Source organism: Rhipicephalus sanguineus, chromosome 7 (assembly GCF_013339695.2).
Source record: "Rhipicephalus sanguineus isolate Rsan-2018 chromosome 7, BIME_Rsan_1.4, whole genome shotgun sequence".
NCBI classification, from domain to species: Eukaryota; Metazoa; Arthropoda; class Arachnida; order Ixodida; family Ixodidae; genus Rhipicephalus; species Rhipicephalus sanguineus.
This window is the reverse complement of record NC_051182.1, coordinates 152,048,772-152,068,288: the sequence shown is the minus strand read 5'-3', so window position 1 is coordinate 152,068,288 and position 19,517 is coordinate 152,048,772. Positions and strand designations below refer to the sequence as shown.

The window sequence follows — 19,517 nt, the reverse complement described above, 5'->3', positions numbered from 1 at the left end:
AGAGGTACAATCGCTGACGCTGCTGCAACTGTTGTGCTTGTTTGACAGCGGCGAAAGAGAAAGAGGCTACCGTCCTACCGCGGCTTTGCTGAATGGGCGATTCACCGCCGTAGATTACCGCCAATACCGCTTCCACCTCTTCTAGCGCAAATTCAGCGAATACCTCATAGTTCTATCGCTAGAATGACGAACGGTTAACGTGAAAGCGCGCTTCGATCTCTGTGAAAAAAAAGGAAGGCAACGCAAGTGAAGTTCCTTAGCATGTTCGCCGTCTCAAAAGGTGTTTCCGCGAACAATGCTCCTCTGCTGAGGGCTCGTGCTTCAGCGGGTAAGTTGATCCTCTTCTTCTTTCCCTGCCAAGAGGCACGACGCGAAATCGTGCGGTGCATTTTAAACAAAAACGAAAAACAAAACTCGGACGGTCTCTCGCCTCTCCGGCGTTTCGCTGGCGATCCAGTTTTTGTTCGCGAACGCGTACACAAGCTTGAGGAATTTCGCGCTGAGTCTACAAAAAAGAGCGATGCAGAAGGAAGAATAGTCTGCGACGATCTAGCCGTGAGCGTCTCGTTTAGTGCCTGCATGCTCTCTTGAATGAAAAACATCGAGAGACTCTTTTACGCTATCCTCTCGAAACTTAACTCAGCGAGTACTCAAGATTCTGACCAAGTCGGTGTCGTTTTTAGTTGTTTGGCGACTCTTTTCGCAGGCGTCAATTCTCACAAGGCGGGAAACCCAGAGCAGCCGCTACAAACACGGGGGTCGAACTTTCAACGCACTGCCGACATGAGGTGAGTTCTTTATTTAGCTTGCTTGATTTGGGTAACTTTACGATGTTGTCGGAATTCTACTTTGTGTGTTAGTGGGAAGGGCTTTTTGTGTTTCTTCAACCTAGGTCGTTGGATCGACACCCGACCGTTCGTCCGCCACTGTGAACGTGACACATAGCACGCTGGTTCCTCTTCGCGTTCGCGCGCTTACGGGGAGGAGGGTATCAGGCCTAAAAGGATATCGCCTAGCTGTCACGCCTCCTTGGCGTGTCGTTTTCTTTTGTTTGCCACGTTTGGCGTGTTTGAGCGGGCTCGCTTCAACCGGGTGACGTAAATATCGCGAGCTTGTAACAAAAGAGACGAGCCCCCACTGAGATTGTGTTAACCCTTCATGTCTGCGTTTGCATAGCGGTGAGACTTGCCGACACACACATCGCTAAGCTTGTATACGTGGTCACGTGCAGCAAACCACGGAGCTAATGAATCGTTAATGTTTTGTCTAACAAGAAAAACGAGCCCTTAAATTCCCCATTCGTTCAAAACACTTGAGTTAACGTGTCCCATCTCGCTCATTCGCCGTCCGTGTGATTCTTTGCGCTGCGTGAATTACGTACAGTCGGCATCAGAAGTTCTAGAGACAACTAGGTCTGAGAAAAATTTCGAATTTCCCCGACAATGTGCGCGCGTATTCGGTCGAACTTTACGTTACTTGTTGGCGCGTTTTTGAACGGGTCTGAACTCTATAAACTCGAGGCTGCCCGCCGAAGCAGCGGGAATATTCGGCATTTTTCCTGTGGTGGTATCTAAACTTCTGACTTTGACTGTACTACCAACTAGCCCACCAGTCTGCCCTTTTCGAATCCTTTTCGCCTCGCCAGTCGGTAATGCTTGGAACGCGTCCGCACCGAAGCGCATCTTCCGAACTCGCATTTTCGTTTAATAGTTAACCGTTTCTTCCTTACTACGAACTCTTGTTAACAAGTTTTGCGCCGAGATTCGCCCGGCGACTGGAAGGAAAACTAGGTCGACTCTCTTTCGGCAGGGGGGTGTGAGAACCCGTTCTGCTAGAACGTGATAGGCGATGTTTACCGCAGCTCCGCTCGCCTTGCGACTGCACGAAGTATTCGATCAACTGTTTTTACGCGTAGTATCGGACCGGCGAGTGTATTTTTTGCTCCACGGAATGAGGTCAGCCCCGTATTTCCTGCCACTTTTTCTTTGACATGCAACCTTGGTGCCACACGGCGTATCAGTGGTTAATTGTGTGTGTGTGGTTACTTACTGTGACATGTAGTACATAGTTTCGTTTCCTATAATATTATGTGATAACAGAGATAAGGGGTTTTAATAAGCACGGCTTTGCTGTGAGAGCTATGGTAATGCTGCTTCTGTCAGTGAGTTGGCTTTCGTGCTGTGAGAACTGTGATTGAAATAACTCCTGTGCTCGTCCTACGATATGAGGTGATAACAGAGATAACGGATTTTTGATAAGCGCGGCTTTGATCTGATGGCTGTGCTTTAGGCCTGTTCTGTCATGTGTGTTTACTTTCAGGCTGTGAGAGCTGTGTTATCAGTTTAAATACTCCTGTGCTCGTCGAACTATGTCAGGTGATAACAGAGATAAGGTATTTTAGATAAACACGGCTTTGCTCTGATAGCTGTGCTGTAGGCCTGTTCTGTCGTGTATTTACTTTGATGCTCAATCAGCTGTGTAATCAGCTGAAATGTCACTTGAAATGGTGCCGGTTGTACAATATCAGTTGATGATTGAGATAAGAGGTCTTTGATAAGCACGGCTTCGCTGTGAGAGCTATTGTTATGCTGGTTCTTTCGGCGTATTTACTTTCATGCTGAATTGGCAGTGTTATCAGTTGAAATCACTCCAGTGTTCAGCTGCACTTGCTCCATCTTTAATTTATCGTGCACTGGCATTGCATATGTTCCGACTTGTCCTGTCATTTATTCAAAAGTGTCCACCACAGTGGTACAGTGGTTATGATGCTCAGTTGCTAACACGAAAGTCGCAGGTTTGATCCTGACCGCAGCGGTCGCATTTTGATGGAGGCGAAATGTTAGAGGTCTGTGTACTGTGCGATATGTCAGTGCATGGTAAAGGACACCAGGTAGTCTAAATTTCCGGAGCCTTCCACTACGTCGTGTCTCTTAATCATATCGTGGTTTTGGCACGTAAAACCCCAGTTATCATTATTTATTCAAAGGACTGAACTGAAGTTGATTATTACAGGAATGGAGCCCACCTTGCCAACTTCATTGTCCTCACTGCAACAAAACTGAAACTGCGTAGCAGTGTAAGGAATGTTTTTAGTGCAACATAGTTTAGGGTGAGTCAGGAATGCAGCAGAGTGTAATTTAACCCGCTGCCCCTCCTGAGTGCTGAACAACCACATTTCACCGACACTGCTTTTGTTTGTCGCAGGCCCTGCTTGCTTGGCTATAACGTTCAGTTGTAATTGTAGACTGCCCCTGAAACCAAACTATGCAGGATTGTTATGGCTGCGACAGTTGCGTTGATGTCGCATTTTTCTTTTCTTACTTGTCTCGGTGTTCTTGTTCATTGACCTGCTGTGGCAGTGGTGACTCAGTGGCTCTTGCCTTGCATTGCTATGCACGGAGATGGGTTTGACTTTCAGCCATGGGCACCACATTTCCGGGGAGACAAAATACAAAAACACCTGTGCACTTAGATTTAGGTGCACGTTAAAGAACCACCTGTACTCAAATAGTCTGGAGGCCACTAAAATACAACTCGTGATCCTATCATAGTTTTTGCACATAAAGCATACTAATTAATTTACAGTGAACCACTTGTTCGTGTATGATTATCATCATTAGCCGCCTATTTCGTGTCCACTGCAAGGATCTCCAATTCGCCCTATCTTGTGTGCGCTGATGTTCAGCTGTAATCGTAAACTATCTCAGAAAACAAGTACACGCATGTGTTCTGCTGACTATGACAGCTGTAATGATGTACTGTTTTTCGTTTGCGCGCTTGTCTCACTCTGCCATTCTCGTCACAGTGCGTCACGGCCGCCGTACAGCCAAGCCAACGGGCGGCGGTCGCAGAGTGGCGCCAGGGGTGATGCACCTGACGTTGCCTCGCAGCACCATGAGCAGGTGGCCAGCTACCTCCACACCTGTAAGCATCTGCTTTGTATTTTAAAACAATGAAGGCAATATGAAAGGACTGCTGACACAAAACTTTTATATCTTGTTTTTTTCTTTTGCTATGAGTAGGTAACGACCCACTTATCATGGCTGGAAACGTTGTTTTTTGCTCGAGCGTGCGACTGTTATTTGCAAACATATAGCATCCAGTTGCAGCTTCTGTTTCAGAGAGTGCTGAGTGAGGAGGGACCCAATATGGTTTTAATGTAAACATAGCTGTCTACATGAGCACACGAAACCGCATGCACATGAGCAACGCATTGGCAACTCTTTTCAACGAAGGAGGCTTCCTGGGTGCTGCTATAATCCCCTTTGGGATGTTGTAACCATGCACGACTGCTGAAAAATGCACTGCCAATGCACGCCAATGTAAAGTTAATTTGCCTGCTGAAGGTAGCTGCATCGCGCCCTTTGTATGTGCTCGAGCCCTGTGACTGCGAGCGCTGCAAACAAAAGGAGATCTTCAGCTACATGTCAACCAGTAAAAGTTTCCAGAAGCCGAAAATGTGAAAATATCCAAATCTCAATGATGAGCTTGTCGACTAGCTGAAGCTACTCCGCGTGGATTGAGCTTGTCTAGGTAATGGCCCCGGGATACGCCCTGGGATCTAGGCATATCTAGAAATGACCTTAAAGCCAGGAAAACTGGATCACAGAAGAAAATGAACTGCCAGGAGAATAAATTTTCCATTCTGAGAAGGTGTACTGTAACTGTCTGTTTTTCTCACCATCAACCTAAGGGCACGTAAATTTTCCTTTTGCACCGGCGAATATTTGGTGGGCATTACATTAGTGTCAAAAAGAGCAATTTTTTTTTTCTCGGGTGGTATCAGAGAGACATCATACAGTGCCACAGGGTAGGTGTAAAATTTTGACGTATAATCGAGTCTTTTAATACATTTCTATAGGGGTTTTGCTGGGACCAAACCAATTCGTCCTTAAATGCAGGTCATTGCAATACCACAGGGCGTATAATAGAGTAGAATGGTCTCCAAAGGATTCCAATCGAAACGTAAGTGCTCAGGCTGGAGAAACTGATTAGCCTGCTTTGTATCTGGCTTATTCTAATCCCATGCGAGCAGTTTGCAAAGACAGTCACCAGCACTACCACCAAATGTCTCGTGAAATTGTGGCAGCACCTAGCGTCCATTCAAGACATCAATACAAAATAAGGTGTTACTCATTACGCTCTTTTCAACCTCTAAAGAATTACCCCAGAATATTGATATTTAGTTGTAATACTTCTGTATTTCTTCTAAGTTGAAAACCTTTCTGAATTCCCTCAGCAGACTATCAAAACGTGACGCATTCTTCCAGGGCGCTTCCCCTTTGCTTATTGGCTGTTTGCTGCCGCCCGTTCCCGTGACGTTGCGTTCCGTTCCATCTCGGAACGTGTACAAGATCGCACCCCTGAAAGGTGTGCCAGTCGTGTGCATATCTGTATGCACTGTTTTCCCATAATTGATGCCCTCTCGATCGTGAGCTTCTCGGCGATCAGGCATTTCTGATATATGGCAATGTGACCTTTTATCAATGCTATCAAGGTGACTCGTCATTTCAGGTTGCCATGTTTCATTGTTGCCTGGATGTGAAGACGTGACCATTGTTGTTGCACTGCTGCAGCTGTTGCACTGCTAAGCACGTGGATAAAGGTCGAATTCCCGGCATGGAGGAAGGAAACAGTTAGGAGGGAGCAATGCACAATGCGATAGAAGGAAAGAAAAGTAGCAGGTCAGGCTTCGCTTGCCCCCATTTTCGTGATAAGGCAAGGGCTACGGAATTTTTCCGAAACACTACACTTGACCATTAGGCATCTGAGCAGCGAGGGAAAGCTAACTCTGAAAATTGTGAAGTAGCCTTCCAAAAGTGGGCTTTGCCACATGTGTTCGGTTCATAGGGGTGCAACATAGACAAGAGGTGTTCATCAAGGAGTGCTCAGTGAGGTGGCCGAATGTTTTTCGTTGCGTTGCACCAGTATGAAGGCAGGAAATGGGCAAAAACCAACCGTCGGTGAGCAACTTACACATCAAGCTGGGGAGCTATTCTCGAACTGTCCGTCTAATGGGCATGTTCATTTTGGTGGAGCACATTCCGTTACTCGAGAAAGTGCCAAGCCGTAACGTCATCATGATCTTGACCACGTCGACACACCGCACCCGCATAACACACTCCCATTGTTAGAAGAAAGGAAGTGGACGAAACGTACTGCCACAGAACACTTAAGCAAACTTGACAAACCTGTCCTTGCATACGAGCGTGTCCCAGATGCTTGAGAACAATGCAGGGGATGTGTAGTGGTCTTCACAGGTGTGTTAAACGGGCAGCCGCATTAAACCTGGTTCGAGGACTAACGTGACCACACAATCTGAGTCCATGCACGGCTTCCGAGGTTCGTGCGGCCAAAAGCGGATCTCTGGAGGCTGCGTTTGTTACATTGAAGCACACTCCGTCCCTCTCATTTGTGTCGAGAGTTGTAATATCTCCGTGACGTCAGAATGACGTTGCGGAAGAACCAGAAACGGAGTGCTGCTCGCTGAGCTCCAGCCGATCAGCGTTGGCCAAAATGTAGATTCCACTAAATGGACAGTTCAAGAATAGCTCCACTGGCTTTACAAGCATTTCATGCCCTTGCTTTTTAAGCACTTAGCTGTAGCTGCTTTTTGCTTTGCCAGGTCACATTATAATTCATGATAATTCATAGTGGTGAAAACGTCCGTATATTTCAGACCTCATAAGGCGCACCCCTGTATTATACACGGTGTGTTCTTGGCATTAAAAGATGCACTACACTTGCGCATTTGATATTATGCTCACACAAATAGAGTTGGTTCTTGCTTGAGGTTCGTTACTGTATCTAGTAACATAACTCTGTAGACTGACAAGCATAGTGTATACCAGTGGCATAGCGGGGGGGGGGGGGGGGGGGGAGTCAATTGCTGCCCCCCCCCCCTCCCCTAAAGTTTTTCATTTTGCATGTGTATATATACATGCGCACACACAAACATGCAAAAAGCATGCCCCCCCCCCCCCCTCTCCCCAAAAAAACACATGGTTACACTTTTGGTGTGTACCGTATTTACGGTAATGTAGTGCGCTCTTTTAGGGGCAAAGCTCCTTAAAGCGGCACCCGTTCGTCCCTCGTAGTGCGTAACCAGTCGTAACGCTAGTACCAGATCTTGACTTCCAAGGTGGTGCCGGTGGGAGATTTCTCCTGTGCGTTGTTGAACAATAAAAAATTTGCAGCGTGCGCGTTAACTAAAAGCCGAATTCTTCTGTCTCTCATTCCCCATTAGCAGCCATTGGCATGTTCCAGTAGGAAACGTTAGTAGAAGTAGAAGTGTCTAAAAGCAGACTTCTTCTGTCTCTCATTCCCGTTAGCAGCCATTGTTTACCTCCAAGGTAGTGCCTGGTGAGATTTCTCCTGTGCGTGATTAAACAATAAAAATTTTGTTCAAAACGCCATTGATTGATAAAATAAACCAACGAACTACGCCAGATGTTTTCTAAAAGCAAAACGAAAAGATGCCAGATGTTTCTAAAGCAAAACGAAAAGACGCCAGCTGCTTAACGAAAGACGCCAGATGTTTTCTAAAGCAATGGTTTTCTAAACAATGAAAATTCACAGCGTACATGTAAAATTAAAGTGAGCTGCAAGTCGTCATAACTCTCATCGAACCTTTAGTATAAACGCGCCCGATCTGACGTCGGTGATGATGTACTGGGCGGAATTCACGGAAGATTCACGGTTTACCGATGAACCTCTGCAGCTTCGCCCACTCATCATCATTCACTCCGTGGATATGCTGTGATTTTTTCCCACTCAAAGAGTCCAAAACTTGCCTGTGCTTTAGAATTGAGTATGAAACCAAAACAGTCACCACAGCATTGGCAACAGCCTCCTGTAAGAAGGATATTGTGTCATTACCATCACGTAATGGCGACACATTTTGCTGCGACTTCACATAGGTTCATTTCATATGTGATTGGAACCTGTATGGGTCATATATTTACCCAACAATGTGCAAATACCAATGCGCCGCTTTTACAATAAAAGCTCATGTCAAAGGGCGCTTATTTTGCGTGCCGAAGCTAGCTGCATCGTGTCGCTTTTGTGTGCCCAAGGCCTGTGTTTCTGTGAGTGAAAATGGGAAAATATGCAGTCCCTGAAGACAAGATAAGAGGCTTACACAATTCTGTGTACATCAAACTTGTCAAGGCCTTTGCATTGGCATACAATCAAGGTATATTCAGAAGTGGCCTTAAAGCCACTAGAAATAAAACAAAAACACCCAAATAAATGCACTCTATGAACCCTTTGAGATCTTCGACCTCAACGACCTCAACTTCAGTGAGGGAAACAGAAGGTTTGCTTGCTAGGCTGGAATAAGTGCTGGGCTTGATATCGCATGTAGCCACAGCTGAGGATGATGCCAATGACACTGCTGTTTTTCTTTCAGTGTGGAAGCGTACTTGCAACGAGTTGGAGCTGTCTCAACAAGCCACGGCGGCCTACGATGGAAATCGTAAGCGTTCTCTTATGTAATCAGTGAGCATGGACGAATATCCTAGCGCTTCGAATGTCCTAGCGCTTCGAATTCGCTTTTACACGAATTTAAATCATTCGACATTTTGAAGTAATCGAAATGAACAAATAGGCATATACAGTAAAAGCTCGTTAATTCGGATTTCTAGGGACCGGAAAAAATGTCCGAATTAACCGAATGTCCGAATTATCAAATGGTCGAAATAAACACAATAAATGCAAGAGTTTTTTCAACATACCTTTACTTTACAAGGTAATCGCGGATGCGTCTCTGTTTTCGAGCAGAAATTCGCGCGGACACAATTTTTCTGAGCCCTTCAAGGTGCTTAGCAGCTCGCATGCTGTTTGCAGTGCCAAAACAAAATTCTTTAAGGACGACGAGGGCCTCCGCGGCTTCCTTCACAGTACTGAGGGGGCCTATGTGGCTGCTCCTCTTCAGGATCTTCGTTCTCGGATTCGTCGCCATACATCACTTCCTTGACGATTTGCTCATCATCAGTCAGAGAGCCGGCAGTGGCAACGCCATCAATGCCGATATAATCGTCGAGTGTCACTACATCAGGCATAACACCTCCGAAATCCTGCCCGTCGTCGGCACCGTCGTTCGGCGACACTTCGGCCACTGCGGCATCGCTAGAGTCGGGTACAACAAAGCTACTGTGCCTGAAACAGTTGGCAGTGGCGTGCACAGGTGTGCTCTGTCACACATACGCGAAGAATTCTAACTGTGCTCAGGAGACTCACGTCGTATTGTTTGCCGACGTCATTTCACAGGAGCTACTTTTTGTCGGGAGAGCCCATTTTTCAGGGCATGCAAAATTTCTACTTTGGTGGTGAAGTTGGTGGTGAAGTCCTTGGCCTCGTACTTGGGCCGCTTCACCGGCGTTGCCATCAGCGGAGAGTGCGTTCACATGAGAAGTCAGCACAATAGCACCAGCAACGATCAAGCTAAAGGAGCCGTACTGAATCGTTCCTCGATAAAACGGCGTTCAACAATGCAGCACATCAACGGCAACAAAGCAACAAAAATGACACCGCGCCATACACACGTTATCACACGCGAAGAAAAGGCGTTCAACCAGTCTCAAGTCAAGCCAAGCCGATAATTGATGTCCATGGCGATGCAGCGTTTGAGCTTCACTTTTGTTCCGAATGGTTTTTTTTTTTTCGTTTTCGAGCCTCGCCAGCGGCCCGAAAGTCGCCGAATTATCCGATTTGCGGTCAAATCTGTCCGAAATAACGAGCACCCAGTCTCATAGAGGGATGCATATATTTACAGGGACCAGATGACATGTCCGAATTAACGAGAGTCGAATTAACGAGCTTTTACTGTAATTGACCGCATGCAACTCTGAAAAGATGGCTTCACTGCAGGGTGTGGCTGCTATGCCATGAAACCACCTATCCATAACAAATCTGCACTGCCGCGAAGCCATACCTTCACCGGGATTAATTATTGAAGTTTAAAAGCTTGCTATATGGGCGTTTGGTAAATAAAGCTTAACATATATTTCCACTTATAACCTTCACGCTACTGCTGTTCAAATCTTGTTACTATTCAAAGTTGCTTCCTATACGAACCAAAAAAAAAGGGGGGGCATTCACTCATGCCTATTTGCAATTCTTTAAAATATTGTGCAGGTTAGCTGTTTCATGACAGAAATGCTCATTTTTTTTTTATAATATGTTATATATACTATTCAAACTAATAAATTCGAAATCATTCGACCAAGTCGCTGTGCGCTTCGAACCTCAAGTTTACTATTCACCCATTCATAGTAATCAGCCTTGACTGTGGCTTCTATGTATCTTCTACACTAGCCATCCCCTCTGTTTATGTCCAGGGGCAGAAGCCACGAGAGAGAAAGTGCTTACGTGTACAGACACATGAACAGTTTATGAACAGTTAATTACATATACTGAGTTTCAAAAACCACTTAATTAGCATCTTCACAGAGTATTGCCCTCATTGTTATTTAACCGTGATCTGCTGCATAGCACATCATATGGTCAGAAAAAAAATACTTCTTGGTGGGCAAGAAGCAAACAGTGTGAAACAGTGTTGACTGTAGTTTTTGGGCAGTCGCTATCCACTGCTCCCGTAGGAGGCCCCCAATTTTTCTGTTTGGGACTTTAACCCCTTCTCTGTTTCGGACAAGTATGTGTGCCTGACTGAAAAGATTTTCATTGTGTCAGAATGATTAAGATTGTGAGATTGAGAAAACCACTCAGAATGCTGAAAATATCTGACAGCATTCTTCTTCTTTTTTATTACTATTATCTATTAGCAAGTAGCTGGCCTTTTTCCGTAAATAATTAACTATAAACTTCATTAATCTAATTTGACTTTGTGCTTCAGGGTTTTTTTTTTTTCAACAGAAAAACTTTTTTTTTTTTTAGGAAAGAAATATTCAGTACCAACTTTATGAAGAATGACCATTTTTTAGAGAAAGCTTCTCAAAATATATGCTCTGAAAACTCTAATGTCGTTAATTTCGCCATCATAGGTTTATCAATAGCGGAGGAAATCAAATTCAAAGTTTCGTTTTTAAATTTCGCGCCGAAATTACCTCGAGTGACGTCACGGATTTCAAAGCGTATTTATCATATTTTGGCGCCATTGGCTCAACAAAATTACCCCAAACTTGACATGTTAAGCCTTAGGCCCCCTCAAAGGACAATGTACTTCATTTTTACCGTTTAGGAACTATGTAATGCGTAATAGGCACCGTCAAAACATGTGACGTCACGGCAAATGGTGCGGAAACGTCTAGGTGGCGTCGCCACCCACGTTTTGTTTTTGCGTGTTTTCTCGCTTACTGAGCGTCTTCTCGCAGCAAGCGTGGTGTTTTTAATATCGTGAAAGAGTACTTTACTAATATGAGAAAAATCGTTTTGCTCTTTAGTGTCTCTTTAAGTGCCACCTTGCTGAATGCATCGATGTCTTTTGTGATTTACAGTAACGTGACTGAGCAAGGGCTTGCTCCATGTAGACTCGCTGATTTTTTGTCTTGACAATGCAGTTCATATCCACAGGTCTGTTCACTAAATTAGGAAAGAGGTCGCGGGATTGAATCCTGGCCGCTAAGCCCACATTTCAGTGGAGGCAAAATGCTATAAGCCCGTGTACTTAAGATTTAGGGGCACGTTAAAGAACACCAGGTGGTCGAAATTTCCAGAGCTCTCCACTGCGGCGTCCCTCGTAATCATATCATGGTTTTGGGACATAAAACCCTAACCATTAAGATTAAGTTTCCAGACCAGAATTGAATGCCTAAATTTGACTAGAGATGATTCTTGGCTAGGGCTGGTTGTGACCAGAAATGATTTGACCGCGTTCGAGCTGGTGCTTGGTAAAGCACCGGCAATTACTCTCCTTTTGTTTTCTTTTTTATTTAAACATTTCCAATGATTGTGATAGCTCAGTGGTGTGGGCATCTTCCTTATATTTAAAGAATATCATGGTAGTTACCACAAAAACAGCACTTTACTGTGCTTGTGACAGGTGCCTGTCCACATTTGAGGGACAGTAAATAGGAAACTAACTTGAGCTGAGTTAATAAATTACCTTTCACGTTCCCAGCAGTATCACTTAACGTTAGAAGAGTCTCTTAATAAGCCTGAACAGACGTATAAGCGATCAAGTGGCTATAGACGTAATGTCATGCAATTGACGGTGTCTGCACTAGCCTAGATAATGTTTGATTGGTGAAGATTGCCTATATTTTATTCTATAAGAGCCAAAGAACAAACTTGTGAGTTGAAGGCACACATGCAAATCAATATGTAGAAATTTGTAACTTCACACTGATTTTCTGGCAATGGGGTTTCAGCATGAGATGGGCCTTTTTCTTAGCATTAACTTCTGCAGTTAGCCATAGTAAATTTTTTAAATGATATTTCATTAACCTAATTTATTTTGTGTTTCCCTGCTAGCCATGTGTTCTGTGTAACTGCATGTATGTTTCCTGAAAATGACGTGAAAGCTGTGACTCTATGTCAAAAGTGGTAGTTCTGGGTTTTAATCTGCATGAAGAAACATGGACAATGATAATGTGACTGGTCGCTGTGTATATTAATGGACCACATGTTTTTCTTTATGCACTGGTGACGTTGCTCTTCGCATCTGTACAGATCGCAGCGTCGTCTACTACCAGGAAAAAGAGCCTGACGAGACGCGCAGGTAGCTTGAAGAGCCAGTGACGGCAGTGCGGATTTCAACGCACAGTGCTTGTGGCCAAAGAAGTTGCAAAAGCGCGTACCGCTCGCTTTGCCGAAATCCCGTCCTCGGTGAAGCGCGCACACGCCAGCCTTCTCTAACAAGTCTTCTGATTGCGTCTTTTCACGCGTCTAGCAGCAAAGACGTGTTGAACCTGCGACTATGCTGCCCTGTTGAAGAAAAAAGACTGAACATTGACGGCACCTGCCATGAAATGGCGGGATGTACATATTTATGAATGACTATTCTCCAATTGACAAAAACACGACAAAAATTACATTGTTGCGTTTGGTATGATTTTTTCGCGTTACGTGATCCGAGTACCAGGACTATTTCTCTTTTCTTGTTTTTTTTCCTAGGGCTTTTTTGTCTTTATCTTATGTCACGTTGACCAGCTTGAGACTGCTATGTATACGTCTTGATTGAAAACTAGAACTGTTTTTAAAATCGATTATACGGACTTGTAAAATGTACCTAATTGCCGGTGCTGCGCGGTAAGCAGGTTTTACAACTCCAGTTGGCTTCCGTCGAGTGCCGGCCAGCGTTGTTTTTATTTGTTCAATTATCGTTACTGTACATAGTCATGTTTACTGTCAATCTTTTTTTCTTTTTCGTGTATTTTAACGAGATTTTACAAGGCTTGTTGCAGCAGTGCATTCGTTTCGTTGCAATAGTGGACTGAATTCACGCCGTGCGACCAGTGCCCCTCCGCGACCAAGCGCTCGCATCAACGACCAAAGCATGTTAGAACATTCAGTATAACTGGCACAAGTGGTGTGTTGATCGAGGACGACGACGTCGACATTTGATCCTGCAGACAAGGATCAAGGAAAGCACAAAGCCAAGCCATTCGTTTTATCGGTGCAGTGTAGTGTATTGTAGTGTTTGCAGACAAAAATGGCCACGATGTGCTTCCGCGACTGCAGCAGTGCAAATCTACACGCAGCACTGTTTGATTCGTGCACTGTTCCGTGCAGTATCAAGTTTTATTGAGGAAGACGCTGTATAAATTGTGTACAGTATTTATATTTTTTTATTGTTGCAACACAATCAACATCTCTGTTGTTGCACTCATTGTGCTGCGACTCCAGTTCAGCTTGCATGATGTGGTACCTGCGGGTGCGTTCTGTTTTTGTGGCGTCCAGCAGGCTTTTGCTGGCGTCCTATGCACATGCTTGGCAACGATGTAAGGCTGTTCTTTAGCCACTCTTTCATAATGCAAGCTGGTGGTCTTATGCATTAGCGTGATTATAAGGAGTGGACAGTTTTTTGTCCCTGATTTGTGCATTTTTTATAGACCTTTACTCACGAGAAGTGCCGCGCTTTACCGATATTCTTGCGGCCTCCACAACACTTGCACTTGGTGCTGAAATCGTGACGGTCAGAAGCGTAATAAAGGGTCCTTCACAATTTGCTTCCGATGCCTGAAGTCCTTTTTCTGCTTCCGCGTGGGCAACACGGAGAAGAGATTGCTAGCCAGTCTACTGACGTCCACATGGGTGTACTTGGTGTCTTCTACAAAATGCTTGAATGAACATTTAGTGGCTCCTTAGCACATATTCACTTGCATAATGGAGCAACAAAAAATGCAGAGGATGGACAACACATCAGTGTTAACGCAAGCAAACTGTCTTCTATGTCTTGATTGGTGGGGAGCCCACCTTGCTGCAGCTTGGAACTCTCCTTGTACTTTCACACCCCAGCCAACCTTTCCACATTGTTTTTATGTGGTCTACGTTCAGCATCGGCAATGTCCTGTCTGTTTGTTTGTCTTGTCGAACTTCTTTTTTGTGTGCTTGTGATGTCTCGTGTTTCTTTCACAGCACATTCGTGTTTGATAAATGTTACGCATGGATGCAAATCAATAACACATTTCTCGACTGTCTGCTCACATGTTACATACAGGCAGAAAAGAGAAGACTTATCTGCTTGTGCTTGGAAGTGGTACTGCTACCAGTCATTGAGGTGCATGCAGGTCTCTGCATGACATCTTCATCGTAGCACAGCATTTTCCATCTTCATGTTATGTAATCAAGTGGTGGCTACGTGCAAACTTCTATCACCATGTTTATAGCGAATCCTCAGCCAAAATTCTGCTTATTCATTCATTAGTCTAAAGATATGCTTTTCTTAAGTTTTGGAGTCCATCTTCGTTGCTATCAGTTCAGTGAATGGTTGGACACTTGCCCAGTTAATATCCTTTTCTGCTCAAATCTGATAAAATGGACATTGTGCCCTAAATAGAATCAATCGCAGCTAAAATGATCATGTATGGCACCCGTCGGGCATTTATTATGATACCTGGTGTTTTGCAGAATACCAGCCAGCAAGTTGTCATTCACCAGCTGTTTCTCTGCGTAGTGGTGTTTGTCTTGCTTTATTTGTTGGCAGGTTTAAACACGATGTTAACGGCACATCTACACCCTCTCCAATTTGCGGAACATGCAATGCATGTGGGGAATACCCACTACCCCTTTCACGCTTTAGTGAACTTTCGTCATCCTGAAACAGTGGCTGCTGCAGCACAGTGATAACCTACCTGTTAAAGCTGATGCGTCGTTTGTGAACACATTGTTTGGTGGTGGAAGTCGTAAGGAACAACATGCTAGTCTCGTTTCTTACTTTTTCGTTTTTTTTTTCTTTTTTGCATATTTGATGTGTTTAAAAAAATTTAGACAATAGTTCTGATTGCTTCTGACAGTACTGCCAACACACAGTGTTATCCTGAAACATCTAAGGAATGCCATGAAATCGTAAGTTATGCTTAGGCAATTCATTAGTGAATTTTCACCCTCCCACCTTTTTTACTCACAATTCTTCAGTTACTGTAATAACATCGTTTGAATCGATAGCGAGCAGAAAACATGAAATTGTCCGCAGATTGGAAATTCCTGTTGTGCACAGACGCGCGCAATTTTGCACCCTAGTCATGTTGACTCGAATTTCAACGTTCACAAGCTTTTTTTTTTCTATGAAAGTCTTCATTGAAAGTCCAGATTCATCTATGAATGCCACTTTGTGAACCAATCTGTTGATACTCCTGCAAGGGCCCCTCACCACGCGACGTTTCAAATTTTGGTTAATGATGATTTTGAAGTGGGGTGGTGACCACTAGTACCCTTGCCGGTTCGTTACAATGACGTATTATTTCATCTATTACAATCTAGCATCCTGGTCATGTCTTTTTGTTTCTTCAAATTTCTCTTTTTATAATGTACTCCTTTTCGGTTTCCGACAGTTGTAAAGTGCCATTTAAGGGGCGTTTTACTGAAATAATTTTTCAAGGCACTTCATTACAGGGCATGTTAGAAGAAATTGAACTATCCTTGGCCTCCAGGAAAATAGCTTCCCTGCCAAAGCGAACTTTCTCTCCCGTTGCCTCTGCTAGGATTCGCAAGCGCTGCGTACTGCCACCTGCGCGAGGGAAGGAAGGCTTCACTGTTGCTCGCTTTCGTGCCCCAAGAGGGCGCTGCAGCGGAGAACTTCCGGTCGCCGTCGCATGCAGAAGTCACGTGGCCTAAGCAGAAACGTCACGTATGACATACCACCGCCAAAATTTGCATGAAAGATAAAGGATACAGACTTGTGGGCTGTATCTTTTCCCTTTGGAAAGAAGCGGGAAGGGGAGAGAGTAAAGCGTAGAATATTCTCCACCTCCCTTTCCCACAATGCTTTACTCTGTCCCTTCCTCACACCAAGGAAAGTGAGCATGAAGGACGGGACTAACGGGACATAAACCTACGCTGTGGCGCTTCGCGGTTCTTGCTATTTTGCCAGCGTCGCTTCTCCCAGAGCCTTCTTGCAGCTAGGTCACTCCACTGCAACGTCGTGCTGCCCTGTTTCTGCTCAGGTCACGTGACGCGCACATGTGATGACCGGAAGCTACGCTGCTGCACTCTTTAGGGTGCGGGAACGCCCTTCACTTGACAGGACGTGTCCTGCCTGATTATTTTGCTTCTAGGTGCAGTTGCTGTTGCGGCGTTGGATGAAGGACCGAAGTGACGTGCCACGGTCAGTTACGCCTGCCAGTACTTTATTCATTGATTTGGTGCGATTCGGATATTAGTTTGAGGATGTATTGAAAGCAGTACTGACAGAAGATTTCGAACACTAGATAACTTGCGAGATAAATTGCTGCGGACACGCACACACCCATTGTCTGCAAAATATCAACGGTTGATATAGCCTAGAACATACCTCAAATAAATTTTAATGTCTACGCCGGGAAAATGAGCACCTCGCGACATTGACATCAACTTGGTTTTAATGCCAAGCACCACCTACGTCACGAGTTTGTGTTGGCTGCCATGCTTTTTGAGCTCTCTGTTGCACTTGTCAACGCGGTGCTCACGTGCATGCTTGTTTAAAAAAAAAGAAAATTAACCGTCGCGCGCTTGCGCAAACGAGTTCTGTGGCTGTGGCAAGTGGGTCGTCAGCTACTTATGGCAACGAAAACGATTTTTGGGTCGGTAAATCTTTAACGACAGAGGGGGGAGGGGAGGGGTGAATATGCGTTTTGTTTTGACTAGTGTGCGAATATTCGAATAACGAATCTAATAGTGTTCGATTCGGTGCATTCGAAATACCGCATATTTTGCGAATACTTTTCGAATAATGAGCCCTGACGGAAAAGCCCCAAAGAAACAAAACATTGGAACATCGAGGGGACACTTTTCTTGCTTTTATTATTGCAATTCCAATACACATGCAGCGCAACCTTTTACGGGGTTGTCGATGCTGTACTAATAACATAAAGGTGCTTCTGTTCACAGATGAAGGGGCAAAAGTGTCCTTAATCTGCTATGATCGTCATGAGATTTATGATATTGGTACATCAAACATTAATTTTTATGCCTCAGTTTTATTTCAAGGGTGGTGGCAAAGTGCCTCGAGTTCTGAAGTAACCGCTGTATTTCAGCCTACAATTGCAAAATATCTCGTCGGCTGGGCCTATTACCAGTAGAATTTCACTTTACATAACTGTGGCTTTTGTTGTTGTTGGTTACAGTTAATCGTAATGTTCCTTTGTTGATGCTTGTGACTATTTCTTCTAAATGAATTATTGTTGAATTCTATTGTCGGATGCAACTTAAGAAGTCAGGAGAGGCCCCGCCCAGACGACCGAAGCGCGGCAGCCGATTGCCTCCGCGACTAAAGAAATAGTCCCGCTCATGCACGCGCCGATGTTCTCCGAAGGCGGAACCCCCGGCCGTCCCGCTCATGACGTCAGTCCAGAGTGCGCGCCCATTGGTGCAGGCTTGTGTTCATCCGCCTTTGAGGAGGAAATGCCGCTGCCTTCTGAAGTTGTACCCGTAGAAATGTTCTGAAAATGTTTGCCTTACTGTACAAATAATATTCAGTTTCTGTTCGTATTCGATTCAAAGTCATAATCTGTTTGATTCGGTTCTAAAATTTAGTATTCTCGCACCCCTCCCCTCCCCCATGCCACCTGCTGGCGTCGCCCCTGTTTAACGAGTTGTCGAGAACATCGTGCGATCAAGTTCTTCGAAAGACGTGCAATGTAGAAAGCAGTGTTGTAGGCGTTACCAAAAAAAAAAGTTACCAAATACGTTACTCGTTACGCTAACAAAAAGGTAACACGTTACCGAAAAAATGCAATGCACGTTACTTCTGCCGTTACTACAGGGTCAGAATTTTGGGTAATTGTGTCTTCGCTGTAGGAATCTCCAACAACAAAAATCGTACTTATATTTCACTTTCAGCCCAAACAGTGGTTTTACCGGAAATACTGATTTAACGAGAATAATTTGCTCCAGTATGCCCGACCTCAGCAGCATTGTAGCGGCGTATGAAGTTGCCTGTACAGTTACATGTGATGGCTTATAAGTTATAACGCTGTCGCACATGGTGAAGCCATTTGTTTTTTCAATGTGACAATAAACACGAAACGAGACTTCATCATCAGCGCTCTCCGCAAAGAAAGCATCACTCAACTCTAAACAAATTTGCAGTAATTCTGGCTGTATGCTTTACTAACAAGACAGATGCCCAAATTTTGTAACTTGTTAAAACTTTGTAGCCATAAAAAATCCTTAAACGGCTTAGTTCCTGGAAAAAAAAATATTTGCGCACATAAAAAATGTTTCCCCTTTGACCTGTATAATTGCCGCGAAAATTGCGAGTATTTATGTGGAGGTGTTCTTCGTCTGCCGCGCTCGCTCGAAAATTCAGTAACTGGAGACGTATATCCGCATGTTCAGATGACAAGAAATTTCATTTTGTAAACAAGATCGATTAACAGCGCCGGAGTATTGTAGAGATAACTTTCTAGTAACTACAATATATTGTATAAACTAAGCAACAGATGCATCTCAAGGCTTTCATCGGACAGATCGCCTAGCTTCATCATGAATACGTCCGCAGCTACGCTAAATAAGCGTGCGATGGACGCACTAGATGGTACTCCTGCGTCAAAAGCCTGAAGAGTCGGCAGCAATTCGCCGCTCCTACAAAAGAACGTCGGCGCGAGCTCTCGGAAAGTAGCGTCTGTGAGACGAAGGAATTTTATGTAAACTCCCGGGTCAATTTGAAGAAAGAGTAACTAGTAACAACGCGACACCTCACATTAGCGAAAAATGTTAACGTAACTACGTTACCCCTTACAGTTACGAAACGGTAACGTTACTAAGTTACCGAAAGAAGTAACGCGTTACCGGTAACGCCGTTACTTGTAACGCGTTGCCGCCAACACTGGTAGAAAGTTAGCTTGAACGCTTCGAGTGCCGATGTTATCCTCCGCCGAGGCCCCGCCCATACAGGACCACATTGCAACACGTGGGGC

At 44.6% G+C, this 19,517-nt stretch overlaps 1 protein-coding gene across 1 annotated transcript; it reads left to right on the top strand.

The window, feature by feature from the left end:
- The first annotated feature begins 14 nt into the window (after window positions 1-14).
- On the top strand, window positions 15-14,130 carry LOC119400262 (uncharacterized). The gene is made up of 5 exons (XM_037667273.2): window positions 15-328; window positions 707-788; window positions 3,806-3,924; window positions 8,411-8,476; window positions 12,631-14,130. Exons 1-5 carry the CDS (start codon window positions 262-264, stop codon window positions 12,681-12,683), a joined length of 387 nt encoding a protein of 128 aa, XP_037523201.1. The 5' UTR covers window positions 15-261; the 3' UTR covers window positions 12,684-14,130.
- The last annotated feature ends 5,387 nt before the right edge of the window (window positions 14,131-19,517 follow it).

What these genes read in the sequence shown, in the direction of transcription:
- LOC119400262 (XM_037667273.2), top strand. Translation starts at nt 262, where the DNA reads ATGTTCGCCGTCTCAAAAGGTGTTTCCGCGAACAATGCTCCTCTGCTG. An exon ending in GAGGGCTCGTGCTTCAGCGG is followed by an intron (nt 329 to 706) that starts GTAAGTTGATCC and finishes CTCTTTTCGCAG; the next exon opens with GCGTCAATTCTCACAAGGCG. An exon ending in GGCGGCCTACGATGGAAATC is followed by an intron (nt 8,477 to 12,630) that starts GTAAGCGTTCTC and finishes GCATCTGTACAG; the next exon opens with ATCGCAGCGTCGTCTACTAC.